Here is a 27,448-nt window from a genome sequence, read left to right as displayed (position 1 = left end):
ATCCATGTCCCCAAACGTTCTGTTTTCCAAACCCAACAAAACACTGTCAGTTGGACAGGGATTTGAGCCCCTGTTCTGCCTCCTCCAAGTCTGATGGGTCACTGGCTCCTTCAGAGCATTAGGGTCTAAAGTCCATCCCCGGATGTGGAGTAGTCTGGCTGTCCTGACGACAAGGATGTTATCCCCTGAGTTCTCTAAAGGAATTTCCCTAGTCCACAGAGCTAGGAAGCCATCGCCTGCATCATCTTGACTTGCTATGGGAAGCTCTGCTTATGTCTGGATGAGCTAATAAGTTTCTTCCTCTTGGTTGATGAAATTAATCATACTTCTCTTTTTCATTTGGCCACTGGGAAACTCAAAAACAAATGAGAAGTATAGCGACAGATACTATATAAGTCCAGCATATTTCCACTTTTTATCCATATCTTGACTTCCTACTATTATTAAAAATATTTTCCTGATTGTGACTCCTATCTCTAATTTAGCACCGTTTTATGGTGTGGTATACAAGCTTGCTGGGAACTGCCTCAAATTCCCCACGGGAGAAATGTAGGGAAATATCATGAAAGAAATGAAGGACTGGAAAGAAAAGGAAACAAATCAGAAGGAGTAGATCGGTTAGCAACGCAACTGAGAGGGATGTGAAAGGCATGAATGGGATGGAGGAAAATGGAATAAAGTAGAACAGAAAGGAAGACAATGGAAATTAAAGGCAGGGATGGAGTGGAATAAAATGGCTTGGCATCCAAAAAAATGTGTATGAAGGGAATAGAATGAAAAGGAAAAGAATGAAGTGCAATAAGATGGAGTGGAAAGGAGAGAAATGAAATGGAGTATCAGATCAGAATGGAAAAGGGTGGAAAGGAAATGAACTGAGTGAAAGGAAAGGAAGGGGCAGAAAGCTGTGAAATGAAAGCTAGAGAAAAGGAATGGAGAAGAAATGACAGAAAAGTAGTATAACAAAGGGAAATCGAGGGAATTAAAGAATAGAAGTGAAGGAATGAAATTGAAAATAATGAAGAGGTGATGGAATGGAATGCTGTGGAAGCCAAAATAATGAAATGGAATTGAATGAAACTGATGCAAGAGCATGAAATGAAGGGAATGTAAAAGAAAATGAACAAGAAGGACTGGGGTGAAATGGAAAGGAGTGGAATGAGAGGACTCGAGAATAAGAAGTTGAAGTGTGGAACGGAAAGTGGCAAAGACGAGTGGAATGGAGTGCAATGGAAGAGAATGAAGGGAGCAGGTGGAAATGAAAAGGACGGAGTAGAATGGAATGGAACACAATAGAGTGGAGTGGATTGGAGAGGAGTGAAAAAGGAACAGAATGGAGAACAGAGCGGAAGGGAACGGACAACAGTGAACTAGAGTTGAATGGGAGGGGAAGGGATGGGCAAGGGGAAATAAAGGGGAAAGAAGTACATAGGATGAGCAGAAACTGAATGCAGTGGAATGAAAGGAAAGCCAATCAACCAGAAATTAATGTAAATAGGAACATGGAATAGAAAGGAATGGAGTGGTGGGAAAAATAATGGATTGAAAATGTGGATGGAAAGAACTAAAATAAAATGGGATGGGAGGAAAAGAATGGAAATGAAGTGAAGCGATGGGATGGAAATGGTGTGGACAGGAATAGACTAGAAGGTAGTGGAATGCAGAAGAAATGAATAGGGTGGAATTAAAAGGGAAAAGTAAAAATAGATAAAATGTAATAGAAAGATGTGGGAAAGAATGGAAAGGAATGACATAAGAAAGAGATGAAGGGGCCGGCCCGGTGGCACAGCAGTTAAGTGCGCACATTCCGCTTCGGCGGCCCAGGGTTCACTGGTTCAGATCCCGGGTGCGGACATGCACATCACTCATCAAGCCATGCTGTGGCAGGTGTCCCACATTTAAAGTAGAGGAAGATGGGCACAGATGTTAGCTCAGGGCCAGTCTTCCTCAGCAAAAAGAGGAGGATTGGCAGCAGATGTTAGCTCAAGGCCAATCTTCCTCCAAAAAAAAAAAAAAAAAGAGAGAGAGAGAGAGATGGAAAGGAACACAATAGGATCAAACAGTAGAGTGGGATGGAATGCCAAGGAATGAAATGGAGTGAATACAAAGAGATGAAAAGGAATGGAATGGCAATAAGGGGAATTTTGTGGAAAGAAATCGAATTGGAAGAAATGGAATGGGGAGGAATGGACTGGAATGGAATAAAACTAAATGGAATGGAAAGTAAATGAGTGGAACAGTGTGACAAAGAAAGAAATAGAGTGAAGTTAAAGGAATAGAAGGGAAACGGTGGTTGAAAATAATTGCCATGGAGACATGAGGAATGCAGTGAAATGGAGGGGACTGGAAAAGAACGGAACGAAATGAACCAGAAAATGATAGGATGCAAATGGGTGGAATGGAATTGAAAACATTTTTGCAGGGAAATCCTCTCAATAATTTATCCCACAGACTCTTCAGCAAGGAGGAAAAGGCTGATCGGTGACAGCTCTTGACCTGTCCAAAGGCTCAACGCGGCATGAAAATACCTCATCGTTTGCCTCCATGTTTCCTAGGGTGGAGAACAACGGATGCAACACAGGTTTGCGCAACGGGCTTCCTGGGGCCGTGAGAAGAGCTTGAGGGTGGCTCCTTCTGCAGGTGAACAGAGAGATAAGTTGGGGCCCACAGGCACGATCGCCTTAGAATCACAGCCTAGAAAGTGCCAGCTTGCTCTCTTTACAGAGCCAGAGAAGAAGAGATTCCCGCAGGTTCTTACAAAGAATCAGAAGCGGAAGCAGATGTAGGACCCAGGGCCCCGTCCTTGGCCCAGAACTCTTTCCTTTCACCTGGCTACTCTTGCAACCTCTACTCCAAGACTTCCTTTTCATCCCAGGACATGCTAGGCCAATGCCACCTCCTTGGCAATCCAATTCCAAGCCCTGGAGGTGGAAGGAACACAGAACAGGAGCCAGAGTCCTAGAATCTGAACCAGCTCCCTGGGAGGCCGTGAGCCACGTTATCCCCATCCCTGGTCCTAAAAGGCCCAGTGGAAGATGTAGACAGGATGGTTTCTCAGACTTGTCAAATACAAAATTCTCACGTCGCATTCCCACGGCAGCTTCTTTAAGCAAAGCTGGCAGGGCCAACATTCCTCCTAGATCTGCTCTGGGGGGTCTGGTGGCAGCGTTTGGGGGGAAAAAAAGGAGTGAAGAGGTCATGGGGCTTGGGATGGGGGCCACCCCTGGAGATTCTCAAAAATAGCTTTGGCCTCAGAGGCAGTTATATCCCTTCTGATTGCCAGAGGGGCTCAAGGCTGGGGATTGTCCTATACAAGAGCAGAAAGACAAGAGAAGAGATGGGAAAGCCAGGGAAGGCCTTGGGATCCCCGGAGAAAGCAGGGGAGGAGATGCAGACAGACCCAAACCAGCACAGGGTGTCCTCAAGAGAACACACCCCACCTCCACCCCAAGATCTGGACCTGGAACAGCCCTGCTGGACTGGGGAAGGGCCAGTGAGGGGAGCAGGGAGGGTCCCTCTGGAGCATCGCCCACGTTTTTGACTCCCACCTGTCCTTGGAGTTTGGGTCTATTGGCATACGCGGGCCGCCACCAGTCTAGAGAAAGTGAATGCCGGCCCAGGGCTGGAGTTAGGAAGAGATAAGGGAGAAAGGACTGTTTTTCTTGGTCACTCCCATTCCCAGGAAGGAGGTGGCAGGAACCTTCCTTCCTTCCTCCCCAGGTCTCTCCATCACATCTCCAGCGAGCTTGACCTGGGAATGTCCTAGAAATCAAGTTCTGAGTTAGATACGGCTGTTGGGTGACACGGATGAGGACAGGAAGTGAAGAGCTAGCCCCAGTTGTGCCAGTGGGTCCTCTGTAGCATGAGTCTATCCCCTCTCCTTCCGGGCCTCGGATTTCCTCTCTGTAAAATTGAGCTGGAGTGGCTCTCTCTGGAGGACTTCCATTTCGTGAGAGCCATCCTTCCAGAATCCTAGGCTGGAGACGGCTAAGATGTTTTATTTCACCTTTGGCCATCTCCCGTCCATCAGTAGAGGGTGCTAGAAGGCACCGTGTTGAGATGGATTATGAGGCTGGTTTTGGATTCATCAGGCAATTTGCGGACTTTCTTTGTAAAGCCAGAAGGGGAGCGCTGGCACCTGGCTCCCCTCCCACACACAGGAAGGAAACAAACACAATGTCTGTTGGGTTTCTCACGCAAGCCGAGAGTTTGAATCTTGTCTTATTGAAACTAATGTCAACGACTGGAAAGAGGGATACAAGGAGTTTCCAGTCGGGACATTCCAGGAGAGGAGAAAAATCTTGCCCTTGCCCCCCTCCTAAATATTCTTTCAATCTTCGTCTCTCCCCATCCTAACCCCATGGCCGCCAGGATCCCTCACCTGCCCTCATCCGGTCTCCCCATCTCAGTCTCAGATCCTCCACACAGCAGCCAGAGGGGTCTTCCTCAGTGCAAGCTTGCACATGTGTTGAGGGCGCTCAGTATAGGTATGTGGTGTATTTTCTGTGTTGTATGTGAGGACGCTGAGTGTCTGCGACGTGTGTGTTGTGTGTGTCCATTGGGTACATGTTATATATTGTGTGTATATGTGTTTTACATGAGAGCATGTTGTGTGTCTTTGGTATTGTTTCTTGCATGTAAGACATGTGTGTCTGTTTTGCTTGTGAATATGTCCTGTGTGTTACATATGTGTTGTGCATATGTGTATTTTGTGCGTATGTTTTGTGGGTGCATGTGTACAGTGTGTGTATGTGTTGTGTGTCTGCAATGTGTTATGTACTGTGTGTTGTGTGCATGTTCCATGTGTGGCGTATTCCGCAGTGTTGTATGTTACATGTGTGTTGTATGTGAGCTGTATGTTCTACACATGTGAGTGTGCTGTGCATGTGTGATTAATACTTGTGGGTGTGTGGCTCTATGCGTGCATAGCATGTGTGAGTGTTGTGTTAGTGCTTATATAGAGAAAATCAACTTCCCACTACTTCCAAAGAATCAAATCATGGATACCCCACAGAGAGCTAACGAGGTCTTCTTGAGGTTGTGCCAAGCCAGGTCCTTCCCTGTGGTCGGAGCCCTGCTTTGCCACCAGCCACATGGTGGATCCTCTTCAAACTCTGGGGTATTTGTGTGGCTCTGATTCTCAGAGAAACAAAGGAGAGGAACAGGAAGAGAGACTCACCAAGAACGCACACTTTAAGAGCACCCAGGCGGGATGGGTGGGTGGCATTGTTGAGCACCAAGCACCTGTACATGCCTTTGTGTTCCCTTGGACACAGCAAGGATGGTGGTTGTTCTTATGGTGGGAGATGAGATGGAAACATTGGGGAGAAACCAGGAATAGATAGGAGGTGGGCGAGACTGTTCCAAGAAGGTCATGGTGGAATCCTGTCACCTCAGCCACCTCCCCACTGTGCACACCAGACTCCAACTTGATTTCAACAGGATCAGGACCACCCAGGAGGACAGGAACAACCACACCAGTAACACAGCATCAGCAACAGCTCTCTTAGGGGGGACCCGGGGTGTCAATAAATATTAATATTTCTCTTCTCCCCACACAAGCCCTGGATCAATTACGAACGAGATGCAGGAGTCTGATGGAGATTGAACCAGCCTTATCCCTGGGGAGGCAGGATTGGAAGACACGTCCAGAGCACGCCAGTAAATGCTCTTTCCTCACCCCAACCCAGGCAAGATTTTGGACCACACATCTGAAGGTTAAGGAGCTCAGTTTCAGAAATGTCAAGTTGGATGTTTCCAGTAAAACCCAAGTAGAGACGTCAAACAGTTACATGGCTGGAGTTCAAGGGTAGACAAGTCCGTATTTGGGTGGTATTTAAAGCTGGGAGACTGAATGAGATCACCAAGGAAGTGAGTGTTGGTGAGGGGCTGGGGAGAATGGAAAGCGACTCCCAGTTGACCATCAGGTAGGTGGGGTCGCTGCTCTGGACCTGGAGGACACCCCAGGCTTCACACTGGGAAGTCCCAGAGTCTTCCCACCGGACAGTGAGGATGGGAAGGGTCTTGCATGTGCTCATGAGACACCAGGGGGAGACTGCTGGAGACTCCGTGGATGGTAATGTCGTCATCCTTGCTGTCACAGTAGAAGGTCACTATCTCCCTCTGCTCTATGGCAGTGAGCTGGCTGACTGAAATGGTGGGCTTGGCCAGCAATTCTGCACGAGGAGAGAGAGAGACCAAGCAAGACGTGGTCACAGAGGGACCCGGAGAGAGAGGGATGGATTAGAATGACCGAAAGACACACTGGAGATGAATGGCTGGGCTCAAATGCCGGATCTGCTCCTCATTCTAGCCGTGATCTTGGGTAACTTGCCCTCTCTGAACCCCGTTAAATGGGATTGTACAAATAAAGCGGAGGGTCTGGGACATGACGATGGGTAAATTAATAGCAGCTGCAGAGAGAATCAAGCTCGTAAGAGGGATGCTAGTCAGGTCCTGCTACCCACTTCTTAGCCAGTCTTCCCCACCCACAGCCGTGACAGCCACAGCCCACCCCTTTACCTCTGCCCCCAGAACAAGGGATCCCACTGGTTGTTGCCAGACCCTGGCTGGGCCAATCAGACTCATCCTGCTTGGGCGTGGAACCGCTAGAAGGTTCTTGAGGTGTGGAGGCAGAGATCAGAATGACAGCCTTGTTTTCTGTGCCCACATCTCTGAATCTGCCTTGAGGCAGGGGTGTCCAGGGGGTCCCAGACATAGAAGGAACACATCCTTCTCACTCCGGGTGGTGTTAAGCAGGTTGACGCCAAGGATGAGCTGGGCTGCAGCTGGCAGACTCCATATAGTCAAAAGCGAGACTGTGGGGGAAAGAGGAAGCATTCCGGGGGTTGGGGGGTAGGATGGGGGTGTCTAGTCATGGTCTTCAAAAGCAGAGGGAGATCTAAGGGTGTGACATGGCACCCCACCCCTAGAGGCTGGACTCCTGCCCTCTGTTTACTGGCCATGTGACTTTCAGCATGTTCTTCTCTTCTCTGAGCCTCAATTTCCCCAGCTGTAAAGTGGGCATAAGATCTCCTGCATCCTGAGGCCGTTGCAGAGCGACAAGGAACATTGGGAAGCTTTGCCTGGGCCCCCTGAGGGTCGCTGTGCTCTCTCCAATGATGGTCACTCTGTGGGAGACGCATGATCGGCCGCCCCGTGCCCCACAGAGGGAGAAGGATGCTCAGAGAGGTGAAGGCACCTTCCAAGACTATCTAGGAAGAAACAGAAGCTAAACTTGACCCTGGCCTGCCAAGCCCCCAAGGACCGGGCTCTCTGCACCGCAGAATTCCTCCTGCCAGCCCAGGGATGGGCACAGACCCTATCTCTGGTGAATGGGAACTTCTTCTGTCATCTTTGGTGGGAGAAACTGACCGCTGACATTTTCTCCAACTGGCCCTTGGGGGTTCCCTTGCGTGGAGGAGGAAAGGGGAACAAGACAGCAGGAGTTCCTGGCTTTCCATCTGGCCATTCTGCACACGGTTTTATGGATGCTCGAAGACACAGTGGATATGGGTGGGGACCCCCAACCCCAGCAGCCATGCTCCTGTGCAGCTGACCTTGACACCCCAAACCCCCCCATCAGCCCAATTAACAGAGGCTGGCAGCCACGCCCCTCTCCATCCCTCAAAAGACCCCACTTTGGCCCAAGCACAGCCCATTCCCCGCTCAGTCAGTGGTTAAGCTCTTAGGATATTTGGAAGCAAATATGGATTCTGGTGGTCACTGGCTCTAACATCACGGGCAAGGGGCCTTCTCCTCGTAAGCCTCAGTTTGTTTAACTGCAAAATGGGGAGAATAGTAGAACTCAGTCCGTAGGGTAGTGCTGAGGTCTGACGGGGTATCAGATGGGACGTGCTTAAAGCAGCTCATAGTGTTCAGTCATTATTATCATGTTTATTGTTATTTCCTATGTCTGTGTTTTTCTGCTTCCACTGCTCTTAGAGGTTAAGAGCTCAGAGCTGGACTGCCTGGGTTTGCATCCCATTTTTTGACATTTTGAGGAGTGAGTGCTGTCCTTGGGGTCTCAGTTTCCCCATTTGTAAAATGGCATCGTTCCTGCCTCGTATAATGTCATAAATCTAAATGAAATAGCGTGAATGAAATCGTTCACGGGGGGCCTCATCACGCCGGTCCAACGTGAAGACCCAGTCCTCCTCCCTGCCTCCTCCCAAGAGGCCCTGCCTTCTGTCCCACTGGGAGGAAGCAGACCTTGTCGAGAAAACCACAGACCCGGCTGACAACTCTCAGCCCTGCGGGAGGACCCTGGAGCCCTGCAGCCCGCCGGGGTCAGCCAGGAAGCTCCGGCCAGAGGGAAGGGCCAGGCTCAGGGCCACACAGCAAAGCCGGCCTGAGCCCTCGCCTCTGCACACCGCACGTTGCGAAATCATTTCTTTGCCTCTAAAATGCTTTTCTTATCAAAATATTCCAGATTCCCCCTTTTGCCTCAGTTGCCCTTTAAGGATAAAAAAAAAATGCCCCTCCAGCTCCCCTTTCTTCCCCTCTTCTCCGCTGCAAATTCACAGGCACGTCGATGACAGCGGCTCCCAGGACAGACAGGGAGGAACTCTGGCCACCCCGCTGTGCCCAGGGCTCACTTTCCTTCTCCATCCAGAGAGCAAGGTGGAAAGGGAGAAAGAAAACCCTGCCCTTTGGCCCGTGGGTCCCCTTGAGAACTATGCGCCCTTCCTCATAAGCCCCCCTCCCCAGCTCTGCCAGGATGAGGAGCAGTCAGGGAAGAAGTGGTGTCAGGGAGGGACGACTCGAGCATGCCAGAGTCAAAGGGACCAAGAACCAGGATTACAATGGTCAACAGCAATGACAGACAACGAAACAATAGAAATATTATCGGTGGCTTCTGTGGTCGAAGCCTTAATAAAACCGGTGCCAAGCTCGTCTTGAGCAGCCTGGAAGCATTAAGTGAGCTGAAATGATGCTAGTGATCCAAATTCCTGGTTGTAAACAAAGGGTGGGAGAGCCCCAGGGGGCGCCTGACCCAGCCTGGGGGGGAGGGGGCAGGGAGGGCTTCCTGGAGGAGGAGACATCTGAGCTGAGACCTAGGAAAGGTTCAGTATACGAGAATTGCTTTTTTTTCCTTTTTTTTTAATTCCCTATGGGCAAGACAAGCTGTTGGTCTTTGGGAGCATATAGACCAAGAAGATTTAATGTCATCAGTCAGATCAGAGAACGACCATTAGTCGTGTATTCATTCATTCATTCATTCAACAAATATCCCAAGAACTCCTCCACTGTGCCGATCCCTGTGCCTGGTAGTGTTGGCGGCACAGCAGTGACATCCCTAGGGTCCTGCCCTCATGAGCTCACAACCCAGTAGGGGAAACACACCTGTCCCCAGACCAGGACGACCCAGATTGGGCAGGGCTGGGATGGGGGAGCACAGAGGAGGGTGCCTGAGCCAGTGTGGAAATCAGAGAGGGCTTCCTGGAGGAGGAGACAGCTGCTCTGAGAGCTGGAGGATGCAGGAGTGAGTCAGGTTGGCAGAGGGAGCAGCGGGTGAGAAGTTGCTGAGTTTGAGGCACGGAGGGAGGTTCAGGCGGCTCCAGAACAGAGGCAGGGAGAGGGCGGGTGGCTCAAGAGAAGGCTGAGAAAACTCAATAACGATTCCTTAGGGCACAAGGGGCCCCTTGGCATGGTGGGAAAGAGACCTCGGCCGCCTCGTCTTGCCGCCCCTGTTTGGGACTCACGGCTGCCACGGGATGGTTACCAGGGATCCGCTCCTGTGAAGCCTGAGGCTGAGCGAGCTGCCCCTGGAGCCAGTCTGCGGGGGCTGGGATCCTGGCTGTTCCGCCTGCTGACCGCGTGGCCTCGGGCACGTCCGATCCCCTCCGTACGAGGGCGATGACGGTGGTTTTGCCTCCTCAGAGGCCCTGAGGTTATGAGCGGAAGGCTGGCGTCCGAGTTCTGGGTGCCTCACAAGGTGGTTGTGAGGATCGAATGAATTAAGGCTGGGAACAGCACCTGGCACAGAGTAAGCGCTCAGTACCTGGGAATCCCCACTGTGGTCATGACTGGGGTGTGCTGGAATACTCACAGCAGCCCTGAGAGGAAGGTGCTCACTCAGTCACTCAACACACTTTTCCTGAACACCTGCTGTGCCTGCCCTAGGTGCTGGGGGGACAGCAGGGGACAGAACAGAGAACTCTGTTCTAGCGGTACAGGCGACAATAAACAAAATAAATAGGTAAACGACACGGGGTGTTAGAAGGGGATACACACAGGGGACAGACGAACAGTAGAGTAAAGTAAGGGATGTGGTTATCCCACCTCGTGGGTAAGAACCCTGGAGCTCAGAGAGGTGCGCTGACTTGCCTAAAGTCACAGGGCATCTGGGGCCAGGGATTCTGGTCTGCTTGGCTCTTAGCCTCCGCGGGTGCCACCTTCCAAAGTCCTCAGGTGGCTTCTGGCTATTTCCAGCCCCGTCTCCTCTGTGCGCTTGGATCAATCCACACCTGTCTCCGAATCACCCCACCACGCGCCTAAACTCTGCAGCCCCCGTGCTGAGGGCAGCTGGTGCAGACGAGCCCGGCATTCAAGGGCTGGTCACCCACCCTGTTCTTCCAGGGATTTCTGAGTCTTCCAACCACCCACCCACCCCTCAGCCAGGCTTCCCTCCAGATTGCCTCCACTCAGCCCCGCCCCCACCCCGAGGTACCCTCCCCTTTCTCCTCTCTACCCCACCCAAGGGGACAAAGCTGCCACGGGAGTGGACGTCCCAAATCTGCCCCCTCCTGCAGAGGCAGGTTTTTTGTTTGTTTGTTTGTTTGTTTGTTTGCTGAGGACGACTGGCCCTGAGCTAACATCCGTGCCCATCTTCCTCCACTTTATATGTGGGACGCCTGCCACAGCATAGCGTGCCAAGCGGTGCCATGTCTGCACCCGGGATCGAACTGGCGAACCCCGGGCCGCCGAAGCAGAACGTGCACACACTTAACCGCTGCACCACCAGGCCGCCCCTGAAGCATTTTTTTTTTTAAAGGAAAGAAACTGGGGAGTGATTACCTCTCCCTTACTATGCAAGTAACCCCAAATCTGTTAAAATAGCTGACCTCTGCCACAAACCTCAGTTTCTCCTTTCGGAGCAGAGACGGGGTTCAAGCCCCAGCTCCCTGGGTGCCCCTGGGGGTCCTGTGAAGCTTCGCTGAGCCTCCACGTCCTTATTCGTGAATCTGGTCTAAAAGTCACAGCGAAGGGCCCAGGACACCCTATCTGCAGAGGGCATGGAGCAGCACCAGGTGTACAGAAGGCGCTTAATAAATGCTAACTATCACTAGTTTGCCACCAGAGAGCCCCCACCCCTGACCGGAGTAGGCCTTGCCAGAGACGAGTAGCATGGCATGATGGCCCCCCGCCCCATCTACAGAGATGAGCTGCAGGCTGCGGCCGCCGCCGTCGGACACTCGCACATCAGTGACGGTCGGGGAACCGTCAGCGCTGCCTGTCTCCCGGCCCCGGAGCGTCGGCACGGCGGCTGAATTTAAAACTGAGGATCCGGGTAACCTGAGTGGCGGCAGCTCCTCAGAACCAGCTGTGGGAGATGAGATTCTGAGGGAGGCCCTGGACTGACAGGGTGACATTGTCTCCCTCGGTGGCCCCTGGAGAGATGGCCGTGGCAATGATGGTCAGCTGGGCAGACACCTGCTTGCCGCAGGAGCTCAGGAAGATGACTGAGGGAGGAGGCAAGAGACGCTATCACGGGGGCCCGTGAGCGGCGTTCTTACTAGAGTCCTCCCCTCCTAGATGCTCACTCAAAGGAGTTTGATAATGCGGGAGGGAAAAGCACGTGCAAAGGCCCTGAGGCAGGAGGGAGATTGTCATTTTGAGGGAATAGCAGAGACTTCAGTGTGGCAGGAGCTGAGAGAGCAAAAGGGAGAGATGGGAGATAAGGCCGGAGGATGCTCTTGGGATTTTGGGCAAGACAGTGATTCACCACATGGGACTGTCGTGTGCATTGCGCGGAGTTTGCTTTAGCACCTCGGGCCCTCCACTTCACTACTGGCTCCCTCCACATTGGAAGATAACCAGGGAACATCCCCAGACGTTGCCAAATACCCATAGGGGGCAGTACGAGCCTTGGTTGGGAATAATTCATGCAGGCTCATGTAGACCGCTGGCACGATTGTGTTCTCAGAGAGTTAGTGAACCCCTGGAGACTTCTGAGCTGGTGGGGAACGTGATGCGCCTGATGTCCTGCAATGATCTTTCTGGCTGCAGAGTGCATTGATTCTGGCGTCTAGGGTAGAGTTGCCACATTATTCAGGTCCACAGGGTGAGCAACCGTTCGCCTGACAGTTGCAATGTGATTCACATAACAATGCAAATGGTGCTCCCAGCATTTGTGCAGTGCACAACCTATACAGCTCTCCGTGGCAACCCCAGGCAAGGCAGAAGCAGGGGAGACCGGTTAGGAGGTGACTGCAACAATCCAGGCGAGAGATATCGGAGAAACTGGGATCTGAAGCCAATAGGGTTTGCTGACAGAGGAGATGTGGGGTGTGAGAGAGAAGTCAGAGATGACTCTGAGGTTGGGGGCATAAACACCTGAAAGAATGGAGGTGTTCTACCCCGAGATGTGAAGATGCAGGGGGGCGTAGAAGGTCGGGGAAGAAGATCAGGAATTATGGTCATTAATTGTCACCTGTGAGACAGAGCCATTTCCAAAGTCCACAGCCTCTGCGGGGACCCTCTGCGGGGCCAGCCGTGTTTTCGTGATGCCTCAATGGTCTAACTGTCCTTCTGCCTCCTCCCGAATGGGGGCCAGGCCTAGAGGAGGAGCAAGAGTGTCTGAGAAGTCCCACCCCGTGCAGGGGTCTTGGTTTTCCCTTATCCCCAAAGACAGTCAGTCAGTCCTGCCCCCTGAGTCCAGCCCCATCCACCCCCGATGGCCCCGTGAGGGTGACCAGCTCCCCAGGGACTCGGGCGTGAACCTGGCAAGGGGCCTGGGTTTGGGGCAGGGTCCCCTCGCACCAATCAGGGTCCCACCAGGTCCCTCCAGCTCTGCAACGACCCTCTATCCAGCTCGGACGCGGCCGGGGCCCGGAAGAGCAGCTTGCCACTGCGTTTGCTGACGGGCAGCGTGACCTTGTGCCCCCGGCCAGGCGGGGCGGCCTCCGCGTGGCCAAGGTCCTCTGTGTCCCCAGAGGTGCCAGGCATGCAGTGCTGGCCCCGGGTAGGGTCACAGCGAGGTTGGCACCAGCCTGGTCTCCGGGTTGATTTTTGTCAGGCGTCTGCAGCCTGGGGTGGTGGTGTGGATGTTGAACAGCTTCCAAGGCAGTGGGCGTGAGTTTATCAGAACAGGTGGCAACAAGAGAAAAGGTCAAGGTGACTCCTTGGGTCCCAGAGTCAGCCTCCCAGTTTCCACCAGTAGGGTCCAAAGGCCTTGGGATGGACGGGCAAGCAACCTGCATAAGGGACACTTTGAAATCAGCTCCATCCTTGGTTCTCAAAGTCTGCAGGCCGCATGGGAAGGGGGTTGGGCGGAGAGGATGCACAAATACATATTATCAGATCAGCAGGGGAGAAAATAAGGGAAAAATAAGTCTGAAAACCACTGCTCTAGAGTTTTAAAATGATAGTGGCTGGTACTGGCTAGAACAGGCGAGCTTTCTGGAGAGAGGATTGTCAAGATGTGTCCGAAAACATAAAATGTGAATTCTCTCTGACCTCACAATCCTCTTCTACTGATCTTAAGACAATCGTAGATAAACGGAAATATTCACTTCTGGGCCAATCACGAAAACGTTTACAGCAAGAAAAAAAATGGAAACAACCAAAATAGGGTGTTCGTGAAAAACGCCGTGGTAAATCCACTCGATGGCATATTTTGCAAATCTGAAAAGTGAAATTAGAGCAGAGCATTTCTCTGCAGTAAAAGTTGTTCCCAAGGGGGATAAAAGGCGGGGACTAAAACAGACATAGCCCGCTCGTCCATGTCAGCGACGTTCTTCAATAACTTCGTTGACGGCTGCAGAGTATTGTTATGTAGACGCAAAATAATTTATTTAACTGGCACTTTACTGCAGGACTATTGGACAATCTTTTTAGTTCTGATTACTTTTATATTAAGAAATAAATGGGGCCAGCCCCATGGCTGAGCAGTTGAGTTCACGTGCTCTGCGTCGGCGGCCCATGGTTTCACTGGTTCGGATCCTGGGCGCGGACAGGGCACCACTCATCAGGCCCCGCTGAGGCGGCGTCCCACATGCCACAACTAGAAGGACCCGCAACTAAAAATACACAACTATGTACCGGGGGGCTTTGGGGAGAAAAAAGGAAAAATAAAATCTTTAAAAAAATAAAAATAAAAAAAATAAAGCTCCACTATAGTTAGGAAGATTGTATTGTATACTTGGAAGTTGCTAAGAGAGTAGATCTTAAAAGTTCTCATCACAAGAAAAAAATTTGTAACTACGTTGACTTGATGGATGCGGACTAAAATTTTGCAATATATGCATGTATCAAATCATTATGTTGTACATCCAAAACTAACACAATGTTATATGTCAATTATATCACAATTGAAAAAAAAAGAAAGAGGGGCCAGCCCTGTGACCCAGTGGTTAAGTTCGCACGCTCCACTTCAGAGGCCTGGGTTCAGTTGCCGGGTGCAGACATACACCACTCGTCAGCAGCCATGCTGTGGCGGTGACCCACACACAAAATAGAGGAAGACTGGCACAGCTGTTCGCTCAGGGCCAGTCTTCCTCAGGAAAAAAAAAGAAAGAAAGCTATAATGACCACCATCATAGCTCTATCATTGCACACATCTGTGATTGGAAAACGTCCCCCAAAGTAAAATGAATGGGTCAAATGTCAAGGCTTCTTGATGCACAAGGCGGAGCTGTCCTCTACCAAGGTTAGAACTCAGTGTTTGAAACGATCTCACACTACCACCCTGGATATTACCTTTAAAAACAACAAACAACTTTAACAGCTTAATGGGTGAAAAGGGGCCCGTTTTTATTCGTTTTTAAAATTGCTTTATTGAAGTATAATTGACTTGCAATGAATTGTATGTAAAGTGTACTATTTGATAGGTTTGTTTTTTTTTTTTGAGGAAGATTAGCCCTGAGCCAACTGCTGCCAATCCTCCTCTTTTTGCTGAGGAAGACTGGCCCTGAGCTAACATCTATGCCCATCTTCCTCTACTTTATATGTGGGACGCTTACCACAGCATGGCTTGCCAAGTGGTGCCATGTCCGTACCCAGGATCCGAACCAGCGAACCCCAGACCACCAAAGTGGAATGTGTGAACTTAACCGCTGCACCACTGGGCCAGCTCCTGATAGGTTTTTAAAAAATTATTTTATTGAGGTCATATTGGTTTATAACATAGTTTAATTTTGGGCGTACATTATTATATATCAGTTTCTATATAGACTGCATCGTGCTCACCACCAACAGTCTAGCTTTTATCCGTCACCATACATATTCGCCCCTTTACCCCTTTCACCCTCCACCCACCCCCTCCCCTCTGGTAACCACCAATCTGTTCTCCTTTATACGTGTTTATCTTCTACATATGAGTGAAGTGATACTGTGTTTGTCTTTCTCTGTCCGAATTATTTCACTTAGCATAATACCCTCAAGATCCATCCATGTTGTTGCAATTGGGGCAGTTTTGCCTTTTTTATGGCTGAGTAGTATTCCATTGTATATGCACCACATCTTCTTTATCCAATCATCAGTCGATGGGCACTTGGGTTGCTTCCACATCTTGGCTGTTGTGAATAGTGCTGCAGTGAACATAGAAGAGCATCCATCTCTTTGAATTTACAATTTGATAGGTTTTGACATACGTATGTACCAATGAAACCAACATCACAATCAAGATAGTAAACATTTCCATCACCCCGAAGCATGTCCTCTTGCTCTATCGCAACCCTGCCTCCTGCCCCTCCCCACGTCCCAGCCCCAGGCAGCAACTGATCTGCCCTCTGTCACTACAGATTAGTTTGCATTTTCTAGAGTTTTGTCTAAGTGGACTCACACCGTATGTATCTTTTATCTGACTTCTTTTACTCAGCATAGTTATTTTGAGATTCATACATGTAATTGTACGTATCAATGAGCCATTCCTTTTTATTGATCAGTACTGTTCAGTTGTATGGCTATAAGCGATATTGACCCTGATATCAGTTTCCCCACATTAAACCCAGCACATATGGGGTTAAAACCCAAACACTCATTCCCTGCTTACTCTCTGGCTTCCTGGCTCCAGAATCCACTATCCTCCATGGAGACAGACACAGCCAAGGACAAGCACCTGGACTATCTCCTCCCCACAAGGAGATATGGGCTGGTGGGAAAGCTTCTGACCAGCAAGGTCATGAACTCCCTCCTGTCTGCAAGTAGTCTCAAGGCCAAAGACAGGCTGGTGGGAAAGCTCCGACCAGCAAGGCCATATGCTCCCCCTCCCCTACCTAAAGCCCCAAATAAAAACCCTTCCTTTTAGCTTCTCGAGGAGTTTGGGATTTCAGCGTTAGCTTCCCTCTCTCTGTGGTCAGTGCTGTGCAATAATAAAATTCCTACTTTCTTCCACCACCCCCGGTGTCAGAGATCGGCTTGCTGCACAACGGGTGAGCGAACTCACTTCAGGTTTGGCAGCAATGGTGTAACCGTGGGCCCTCCAGGACCAGTTCAATTGACCCCATCTCATCAGCAGAGTAACGAAGAGTAGTTTTTCAGGAACTGAGACCCCTTGTCCAGTTCAGCCCAATTGAGACCACCAACCCATCAACTGGGCCTGCGCAAATGCCACATAAGTGGCCTTTTTGAGGTCAAGGAGCTAAAACTCCATCCTTGGATCACAGTAATGCCATTTTGTGAACATGCGTCCTGTGAAGAACCACGAAGCTCGACTCCACCTGCGCAGATCATGAATGACCTCACCTCTCCTCACCTCCAGTCATCTGTCCCCACACTTCAGACCACCCTGCTCTGCATCCCATATATTTTGCCCCAAGTCCTGGATCACGGAGACAGATCTAAGAGCACGTGCCTCCCGTCTCCTTGCAGATCGATGTTGCAATAAAGCTGTTTCCTTTTCGCAAAAGCTGATGACGTAATTAATGGGCTTTTTTACGAACATTGGATGGGAGAGCCGCAGCTTTGTGCGGTAACAAAGGTGATGGGGAGAGGAGGGCAGAGAGCAGACAGGCACGGCCCTGCTTGTTTCCACCGACATCAAACCACATTCTCATCAGGGGCACTGTTGGATTTGTGAGTCCCATCGTCTGAGGACGTCTTCAGGCGGGAGACGTTAATCAGAAATAACCAGAGGCCCGGCCCAGTGGTGCAGAGGTTAAGTTTGCACATTCCGCTTCTCGGTGGCCTGGGATTCGCTGGTTCAGATCCTGGGTGCGGACGCGGCACTGCTTGTGAAGCCATGCTGTGATAGGCATCTGACAAATAAAAATGGCAAGCAATAGGATATATTGGAGAATATGAGGAAGCCATTTGGTGTAAACCTAATTCGGCCTGACCTTGTCTTTCCAAAAGGGCCTGACCGTGGCCGTTGAGCATGCATTGTGTATCTGCTTTAGATATTCCCTATGGCAAGAACAAAGGCCCTTGAGATAAAGGTGCAACTTCCCTCCCCCTCCCAATGGTGACATCTCCTTAAGGATTAAGCATCTTCCCTTAGGCTAGGAACTGATTGCTGCACTCACCTGTGACCACCCAGCTAGAGACAATAGGCTTGCTTCCTGCTACACCCTCTGAGAGAGCGGACCCACTACCTGCTGTGTCCATCAAGGGCTGTGCTGACAGGGCAATCTTGTGACTATTGTGGGAGGGACATTTCAATCATATGTGAAAGACCCTGTGTGGGGGTATATAACCACTCTGTGCACCCCACTTCCTTGGTGCCCTTTCTTCCTTCGGGAAGAAAGGCCCCGGGCCATGGTCCTCAGATTTCAACTCAGAATAAACTCTCCCAAATTTTCATTTATAGATTGGTTATGGATTATTTTCGTCGACACATCCCACATATAAAGTAGAGGAAGATGGGCATGGATGTTAGCTCAGGGCCAGTCTTCCTCAGCAAAAAGAGAATTGGCAGCAGTTAGCTCAGGGCTAATCTTCCTCAAAAAAAAAAAACAGAAATAACCTGGCACATCTGAGAAACAAACCATAAACCAGTTAATCTGAGGCAATGCGATTGACTCCCTAGTGGGAGCCGATTAGCACCGAGGCACCAACAGCCCACACCCAGCGGGGCCAGCCGGAGTCTGTCTGCAGAGCAACTCGTCCCAGCTGTCTATCCATTTCTCCAGCAGGCAGAGATGCAGGACACACAGTGGGCTCCAGTCTCAATTTGGGGACAAAATGTTCCTGAATTTCTCAGAGGCAAGTGAGGGGGGCACAGATGGACTGGACCCAGGGGTCTGGCACGTCACAATCAGACACCGCATCCATCTGGCACTCAGTCTACGGTCTCGCAGCCGGCCGCTGCCAGGGAATTTGCCTAAAGCCGGCACCCTCTGGATGGACCATGGAAGATCCAGCCCCTCTATGTGGTTGACCTACAGTTCACCCCCTCTTGAAAGGGGTTTTTTGTTCTTTTGTGTTTCGTGTTTTTCTAGGCACTTCAAACACTTTTTAAAAACAATGTGATAAGGTCTGTGCCTGAATTAACAGTATTGTCCCAACGTCAGTTTCCTGATATTGACAAGGCACTCAGCTTATGTAAAATACTCGCGCCCGGGAAAGCTGGGTGCAGTCTAATCAAAACTAAACTTTGGCCTTTGACCCGGGTTCCTGGCACTCGGCTCCTAAAACCCCTGGAATTTCCCATGTGATGAGAGTCTCTTGTATGCAAATGAGGTGACAGTGGACTGGGGCGCCCAGGTAGCTTGTGGATGGGAGGCCATGATTAGTGGGCTGGGGCTTTCAGCTTCACCCCACCCTAGAGCTCTGGGGAGGGGAGACGGCTGGAGGTTGAGACAATCACCGATGGTCAAGGAATTAATCCAGCCTGACTGTGTAGGGAAGCCTCCAGAGAAACCCTAAGCAAGAAGGTTCAGAGAGCTTGGGGCTGGTGAACACCCCGAGGTGCTGGGAGGGTAGTGCCCCCCCGAGAGGGCGATGGAAGCCCCGTGCACCTTGCCCTATGCATCTCTTCTGTCAGCTGTTCTGAGTTGTATCCTTTGTGATAAACCAGAAAACGCAGGTCAGTTTCTTCCCTGAGTCTTGGGAACCATTCTTGCACATTATTGAAGAGGGGGAGGGATTGTGGGAACCCCCCCCCAACTTTGTAGCCAAGTCAGACAGAAGTGGGAGGAGCTTCAGGACCCAACACTTGCGACTGGCGTCTGACGCTGACTCCGGGTAGTTAGTGTCAGAAGTGAACTGAATTGGAGGACACACCAGTTGGTGTCAGAGAATCAGAGAATGGGTTGTTGGGGTGAGAAAAGAAACTTATATATTTGCTTTCAGAGGTGTTGTGAGTAAAAATCTCAAACAGGGCAAAGAAAATACACAGACGCTCTCGGTCCTTTTTTTTTTTTTTTTGTGAAGAAGATTGGCCCTGAGTTAACATCTGTTGCCAATCTTCCTCTTTTTACTTGAGGAAGATGGTCCCTGAGCTAACATCTGTGCCCATCTTCCTCTATTGTGTATGTGGGATGCGTCACCGCATGGCTTGATGAGCGGTGTGTAGGTCTGCACCTGGGATCCAAACCTGCAGAATCCCAGGCCAGCAAATTGGAGCATGTGAACATAACCACTATGCCATTGGGCCAGTCCTTGGTCCTATTTTTGCAAGTTCTTTTGAGTCAAACTATTTCAAAAGAGAAAGTCATTACTGAAAAAAAAAAAAGCAAGGGGGCCATTCCAGGGGCGTAGTGGTTCAGTTTGGTGCACTCTGCTTTGCCAGGCTGGGTTCACAGGTTCAGATCCTCGGCACAGACCTACACCACTCATCAGCCCTGCTGCGGTGGCATCCCACATGCAAAACAGAGGAAGATTGGCACTGATGTTAATTCAGCAACAATCTTCCTCAGCAAAAAAAAAAAAAAAAAAAGCAAAAACAAAAACAAAAAACAACAATGTGAAAGGCGCTTGGATTTACTTTTGCATTTGCAATCAATTTGCTTTTCAAATTTGCAGCCTCTTGCAAAGGATGACATTCTTTTGTACACCTGTGCCTCTCTTGTTCTGTTTCATCCACTTTGCAAGACTTTGTGGACCTCTGAGGCAATTTGCCTAAGCACCTTTTCTATCTAAAACAAAAATTAAGTTTAAGTTTCATGGTCAATTAAATGTAATATGAAACTTTCTGACACTCTGGCAGATGCAAACACATCCCAGAGGGGTTGACTTTAAGGTAAGCTGGCCATTAGGAGACGAGGACTAAGACTTAGGAGCAGAAATTCAGGACCCAGAGCCTGCCTCCTTTGGGAGTTTTGAAGGGTTGGGATAATGAAACCTGGGATAATGAAACACACATTGAGTACTTACTGTGTACCAGGCACAGTTATAAGAGCTTTATGGGATTAATTCACTTAATCCTCGTATCAGTCCTAGGATGAAGGTATGTGTATTATCCCCATTAGACACGAAGAAACTGGAGCCCAGAGAGGTTCAGTAATTTCACAAGATCACACAGCCAGTGGATGGCGAGACCGGAATTTGAAGCCTGGCCATCCAGCACGAGGTCTTTGCTGCCCTGCTACAGGAGCAGGGCATGGTGCAGACTGTGGTCACAATGTGTGTGCCAAAGCCAGTGACCCTTTTGGAGGACATCACCAGCCTTCACTCTGAGCAAAGCTGGTTCTGGGAGCTTCTGTGTCCCTGTGTTTGCCCAGTGTCTTAGGGTCCCTGGAAAGAGACTCCGAGACAGGCAGTTGCACGGAGGAGGTTCGCCTGGGAGTGCTGTCAGAACGATGTCTGTGCGGTGGCACGGAAGGCAGGACTGGGCGGAGGGAGAGGCTGACCTGCTGTGGGACAGGACGTGAGGCCTCGGTCGACTCTAAGACCCCATGGGGAGCTCTGAGATTGGCCTGGACCAAACTGAGGCAAAGGGGTTATTATGGATTGAACTGTGTCCCCCAAAAGATGGTGAATTCCTAAGTCCAGGACCTGTGGACATGACCTTATTTGGAAATAGGGTCTTTGCAGATAATCGAGTTAAGATGGCATCAGTAGGATGGGTCCTAACCCCATATGACTGTGTCCTTATGAAAGGGGGAAATTTGGACACCGAGACAGATACACACAGAGGGAAGACGACTGAGGGACCAGAAGCTCGGGGAGAAGCCTGGAACAGACCGTCCCTCATAATCCACAGAAGGAACCCACCAGTAAATATATGAAAAGCGATAGGAAATACCTGAACATACGAGGAAGCCATTTGGTTTAAAACTAATTCAACCTGACCTTGCTTTTCCAGAAGGTCCTGAGATGGCCTGTTGTGCGTACATTTTACACCTACTTTAAACATTTACAATGTCCCAAAGACAAAAATGATGCCCTTAAAGATAAGGATGGAGCTTCTCCCATATCGGCATTCCCTTAAGGATAAGCATCTCTTCCTAAAACCTGAGGATTAGTTACTGACCTGCTGTGCCAGTAAAGCATCTCATGACTATTGTAAAAGGGACATTCCCGTCATATGTGACGTATGCTCTTTGTTCCAAGACAATATATAACCAATCTGTATACCCTAATTCTTTTTTTTTTTTTTTTGAGGAAGATTAGCCCTGAGCTAACTGCTGCCAATCCTCCTCTTTTCACTGAGGAAGACTGGCCCTGAGCTAACATCCATGCCCAACTTCCTCTACTTTATATCTGGGACGCCCATCACAGCATGGCATGCCAAGCGGTGCCATGTCCACACCTGGGATCCGAACCGTCGAACCCAAGGCTGCCAAAGCGGGATATGTGCACTTAACCACTGTGTCACCGGGCCGGCCTGAACACCCCAGTTCTTTGGTGCCCTTCCTTCCTTGGGGAGGGAAGGCCCCGGGCTATAGTCCTCAAACGTGACTCATAATAAACTCACCCCAATTTTGATTCATAGATTGATTATGGATTATTCGCATTGACACAACCCTACTGACGCCTCGATTTCAGACTTCTAGCCTCCAGAATTGAGAAAATAAATTTCTGTTGCTTAAACCATTCAGCTGGTGGTACTTGTTATGGGAGCCCGGGGGGAACCAATGCAGGGGTGGGCCTTTGGGTCCCTGCACGGGTGCATCGATCGCTGGCCACCAGGGAGGAGGTTTGTGGCTCTGGGTGAGGCGTTCCCCCGGGAGGAGGGTCACTCCTGGAGAGGGACGCAGCAGGGAGCCTTGGGCAGCCCAGAACAGCGGCTCCGAGGGAAGCGGCACCCACTACACGACAGCCGTGCCCCACGCGGTCCTCTGATCCGCAGAAAGTGTGAGTTGGATCTTCCCGCTGTTGGCGGTCCCTGCGGCAAGGAGCGTGTGAATGTCCGAGAAGCAGAGATCGCAAACCCATTGTCCAACCAGGGCGACAGCGGGTCCCAGGCTGCAGAGTGGGTCAGCTCATAGCCTGTTCCTCACTTCCACAAGGAAGCACACTCCCTTCCACTTTTTCACAAAACGCACAGCCCCCTGGCTCCACGGTCTATTTCCACACACTCTCTCTCTCTCTCTCTCTCTCTCTCTCTCTCTCTCTCTCTCGACAGCTTCAAGAAACATTTCACTTTCGTCTTATACCTGCTGCGAGGAAAGCACAGCAGAAATGCGACGACACAATGCAAATGCCCATCTGAATAGATGGGATAAACACATCCCGGTCTATTTGGATGACGACATTCTACACGGGATGAGAAAGAACACTCTATTCGGTGGAAGCTATGAAGTGCTATTTGTGTGGATCAAAAGGGGGTTGAATCTCAGTGACTTCGTGTGGTCCAGCGACGTAATTCAGGCAACCACTGAGGCTTGCAAACCTAAGGTGGAGAGAGAGGAGTCGGACCCAAGAGTGTACAACACAGGATTCCACTTATATATATAGTGGAATATATATATTCCACTTTATACCTATATAGATCACATATATAAAGTGCAAATGCAGGCAGAGTGAACCCGTGCAACTAGCAGTTATGATGGCGGTTACCTTTGGGGGACAATGACCAGGAGGGGGCACGAGGGAGCTGGGGCATTGGGAGCATCAGGGTGGGGAAAATCCCCCTTTCTATCCTTCTTGTGTTTCAATGGCTGGACTAATGATAAAACTGACACGAGACCAGATGAACAGGAGAAAACCCCAGTTTAATACATACGTACTGGAGATCACAGAGACATGATGCTGGGTGAGTGAACAAAGCAGGCAGTGTATACATCTTTTACGCAAAGAAACGGTAAGTTTGTGAGGAATGATGGGACAAAGAGATTTGAGCTACATAAACAGTGAGGAATTTAAGCAGAGTTTAGGCTCCAGGCAGTGAATTAGCAAGGTTTGTTGACGCCGCTTCTCGGGCCTGAATCCCCAGGTCTGGTGAGGAGGATGAAAGGAGAGCATCTGTCATAGCAGAGATTCCTTTCCCGCTTTCAGGGGAACGGAGACAGGAGGCTCAGAATGCCCTCTTTGCTTCTCAAGTAACTTTCACTCAAAACAGTCAACGTGCCCTTGTGGGACATTTTGGAGTTGCCCGCCCTGGACCCCCGCGGGAGAATGTTCTGAATTCGATCTGGGTCCCGGTTAAACAGAGGTGTGCAGTTTGTGAAAATCTGTCAAGCTTTACACTTAGGATGGGTGCATATTTCCGGATCTGGATTATGCTTTAAAAATAACATCAAACGGAGTGAGGGTGGGGGAGGCCCAGAGAGGGTAGGTTTGTGTGTGCGTGGGGAGGGGTTAGTCAGCATCCTGGCAGGAAACAGATGGCCCGCACAAAGACTTTATCTGAAAAGCATTGAATGGCTTATGGAGGCGTGGGCAGGGTTAAAAAAGCCACTAGCGGAGGGGGTGGCTCACGGGGACTGACAGCTTAAGGGGCCACTCCCACTAGTTGACCTGAAGGACAAGGAAGGCAGGATGGTGCCAGAACCCAGAAAGAGCCAGAACCAAGGCTGCGGGTGTAGGACACGCTGCCCAATAGGAGCTGTGGCTGTCGGCACAGGAGCACGGCCTGGGCCAGGAGGATGTTGGGAAACAAATACTTAGACATCACTCTTCCTTCTCCTTCCAATCTCTCAAAGATGCCCAGCCCGAAGCCAGAGGCCGAGGACCTCGCCGATCCAGCACAGAGAGGGAAGGAGGAGCACATGCCGAAGACCAGCGCACCGCTGTCCTGCAGAGACGTGGGCCAGCACAGCCTGTCTCGCTGTTTTTCAAGAGGATTTGGAACTCTGAACTTTTCTGCACAATCTTTACATTTGTAAATGTCAGGGACTCATTGAAGGTATTTTTCAAACACCGTGTGGGCCCAGCAACACGCACTGGTTTGCCGGGAGCTCTCCAAGCCGGCATCAGGGCACCAGTCCAGAGCGCCCAGCGGTGGAAGCGCTGACCCTTCCGCGGAGGGCCAGGTGGGCCTGGGGACGCAGGGGGATTGCACAGCTGCCTTCTTTTCATATTAGCGCCGACAGGTGTAACATGAGTGGAAACTGGCTGGCTCTTCTCTGGTCAAAGGCACCACGGACCTCCAAGGACGCAGACTCATTTCTTTGGGTCCACGTCAGCCCCTTTTCTCCTGTGACATCCCTTGGCACGTCTGGGGTACAGCCCCACCCCCAAAGCCCCACCCCCAAGGCTCTGCCAGTCCAAGGGGGTCCGAGGTAAGAAAACTCGCCCACCCAGAGCTGGGACAGGGGTGGAACAGAGGAGGCTGCGGCTGAAGCCAAGCTGTGAGGTGGGAGTGACATTCGGGGGAGACACGGAGGGTCGGGAAGGAAGAGAGTCTGTATGAGAGAAATGCAGGCAGCGCGGCGGTCTGGTGCTCCGAGTCCTGGGGTGGTGTGGAAGGATCGTGGGATCTCAGAAGCCACACAGGGATGGAGCGACCTGACTCTGATTCAGTGTCAAAGACAAACCACTGAAGGGTTTTAAGCAGAAGAATGAGTTCTGCCTTTTGGCTGCGAAGTCAGAACTCCTCATGGAGAGCTGCCTGATTTCGTCTGCACATGTGGCCCCCGCCCCCCGACACTGACCCTTTGCCCACTCAGTTCCCCCCACCAGGATCTCTCTCCCTCCCCTTCCTCACTCCCCACCCACTCCTGCCAACTGAAAGTCAGCCGAAACTTCACGGTTGAATGGCGAATGAATGAATGAAGAAATGAATGAACGATGGAAGACCCACCTTTCCGCCCCAAGCAGGAAGCAGCCGGCTGTCGGGACTCCCCATTTTCCTCTCCCTTCTGGCCCCGACAGCATTACTCTTCTCTCTTTACTGGACCACAAATTCCCCAAGTGGAAACTCCAGGCCTGACACATCGGGACGTCCCCCGGCGTGGAGGGAACCAACTTTTATCGAGTTTCTTCTCCGTGCCAGGGAATTTATGTGCCTTGCATACCTGAGTCCCCCCTACACAGTGGGGTCAGACTTATCATCATGGCTCCTTGGAGGAAGAAGCAAGTTCGTGCGGACAAAGTGATCCGCCCCAGGTGGAGACACGGGAGGGAGAACGGAGACGGAGGCCCAGAACCTTGAAGTCTGAACCTCTGAAGAATGTGCGTGGATTCCACAGGCCTGATTGCCTGGAAGGCAGCTTTTTTTTTTTTTTTTTTGAGGAAGACTAGCCCTGAGCTAACATCTGCCAATCCTCCTCTTTTTGCTGAGGAGGACTGGCCCTGAGCTAACATCCGTGCCCATCTTCCTCCACTTTATATGTGGGACGCCTACCACAGCATGGTTTGCCAAGCGGTGCCATGTCTGCACCCAGGATCTGAACTGGCGCAGATCTGGGTCAGAGGCCAGATCTGGGGTCCACCCTGAGCTGGGGCGTGGCCCGCCATGGTCAAGGGACAAACAGCTGCAACACAGAGCGGCTGGCGGAGAATGCGTGTGGGGAGAGCGTGGGAGGCGAGGGCACAAAGCTAATGGGGAAGGGCGTGTGAATTTGTGAGTGTGCTGAGGACTCTGGCCTTTGCTCTGCTCAGACAGAGAAGAGAAGGGACAAGATGGGGTTTAGGTTTTAATGGAATCCTGGTGGCTACATGCGGGGCAAAGATTGAGGCCCAGAACAGGGAGAACAGGGAGAAGTGGTCCCAGACCCCAGGGGACAGTGCTCAGACCAGGGTGCTCCTAGTTTCTCAAAACTGGAACAACCTAGGTACCCATCCACCGGGGAGTGGATAAACAAATTGTGGGGAATCCATACAAAGGGATGAGCTCCTGATGTCGCTGGGGGACGTCCACAAGACCAGCTTCCTCCGAAGTGACATGGGCCTCATTTGGTCGTTCTAACCACTCACTGTGTCCTGAAAGCACAGAGGGTCACCCCTTGGGTGCACCACACCCGGGTCAAGAGGACCCCGGACCAGAAAACTTGGAAACTCCAGGCATCCTGACTTCTCCTGTGAGCCCCTCTCAGACCTGAAGCTCTCGTTCCGGAGACACAAAGAGAAGTCCCTGGTGGGCTGGCGGCCCACCCCAGGGAGATGCTGGGACTCCCTCTCCTGTCCTCATACTCCCCCGGCCCGTGCTCCCCCTGGAGGGCCTGTATCTACAGCGCCAGCAGGCTACAAAAAGAGGCTAACTGGTTAAATAAAAAAGGCCAACCACTGGCCAGGTGGCACAGCAGTTAACTGTGCACATTCCACTTTGGCGGCCCGGGGTTTGCCAGCCCGGATCTCGGGTGCGGACATGGCACCGCTTGGCAAGCCATGCTGTGGTAGGCGTCCCAAGTATAAAGTAGAGGAAGATGGGTACGGATCTTAGCTCAGGGCCAGTCTTCCTCAGCAAAAAGAGGGGGCTTGGCAGCAGTTGGCTCAGGTCTAATCTTCCTCAAAAGAAAAAAAAAAAAAAAGCCGACCAGACCTAACAAAGTAGATGAGGAGTGGGGTCCAGCAGGCTCTTCCGAGCCTCACCTGGCTTCTACGGCTTGGGGGGTCTCTGCTGGCTACTCTGCTTCTTCTCCTCTTTGGACCTCACATTCTAAACAGCCTGGGTTCCTTTCTTTGCAAAAGACTAGAATCTACTCAGTTCCAAATGGGCTATGAGAGGTTGGGGGTCCCACCTGGTGACAAGCAAACGTCCCTGAGAGCTGCCAGGGGTCAGCTCTGCTCCTCTGTGGGCCCCTGGGATGCCGTCCCTCAGTCACTGCAAGTGGTTAGGGGAGACGACCTTCATCCATGGCTCCTCCAGAATGAGGGGACACACGGAGTCAGAGGAGGGATGATGTCACCCCGAGAAGTCCCTATAACATTTCCCACACCTAAGCTTTGGTTTTCAGTTGTGCTTGCTTCCAGGAACCAAGGCAGAACATCGGCACACGGCCAAACCGGATAACCGGTCCAA

General features: G+C 50.9%; 1 protein-coding gene across 1 annotated transcript; it reads right to left on the bottom strand.

Annotated features, from left to right (window-relative positions):
• Nucleotides 1-3,248: 3,248 nt before the first annotated feature.
• On the bottom strand, nt 3,249-11,966 carry CEACAM20 (CEA cell adhesion molecule 20). The gene is given in 11 exon segments (XM_046682164.1): nt 3,249-3,304; nt 5,177-5,264; nt 5,266-5,386; nt 5,388-5,453; nt 5,914-6,024; nt 6,026-6,173; nt 6,520-6,605; nt 6,668-6,815; nt 11,318-11,497; nt 11,571-11,681; nt 11,945-11,966. Coding segments are annotated over 11 exon segments (1,137 nt in total).
• Between the last annotated feature and the right edge of the window lie 15,482 nt (nt 11,967-27,448).

This window comes from Equus quagga, chromosome 13 (genome assembly GCF_021613505.1).
Source record: "Equus quagga isolate Etosha38 chromosome 13, UCLA_HA_Equagga_1.0, whole genome shotgun sequence".
Lineage (NCBI taxonomy): Eukaryota > Metazoa > Chordata > Mammalia > Perissodactyla > Equidae > Equus > Equus quagga.
The sequence above is the reverse complement of the archived record's forward strand: the minus strand, read 5'-3'. Positions and strand labels throughout refer to the sequence as shown.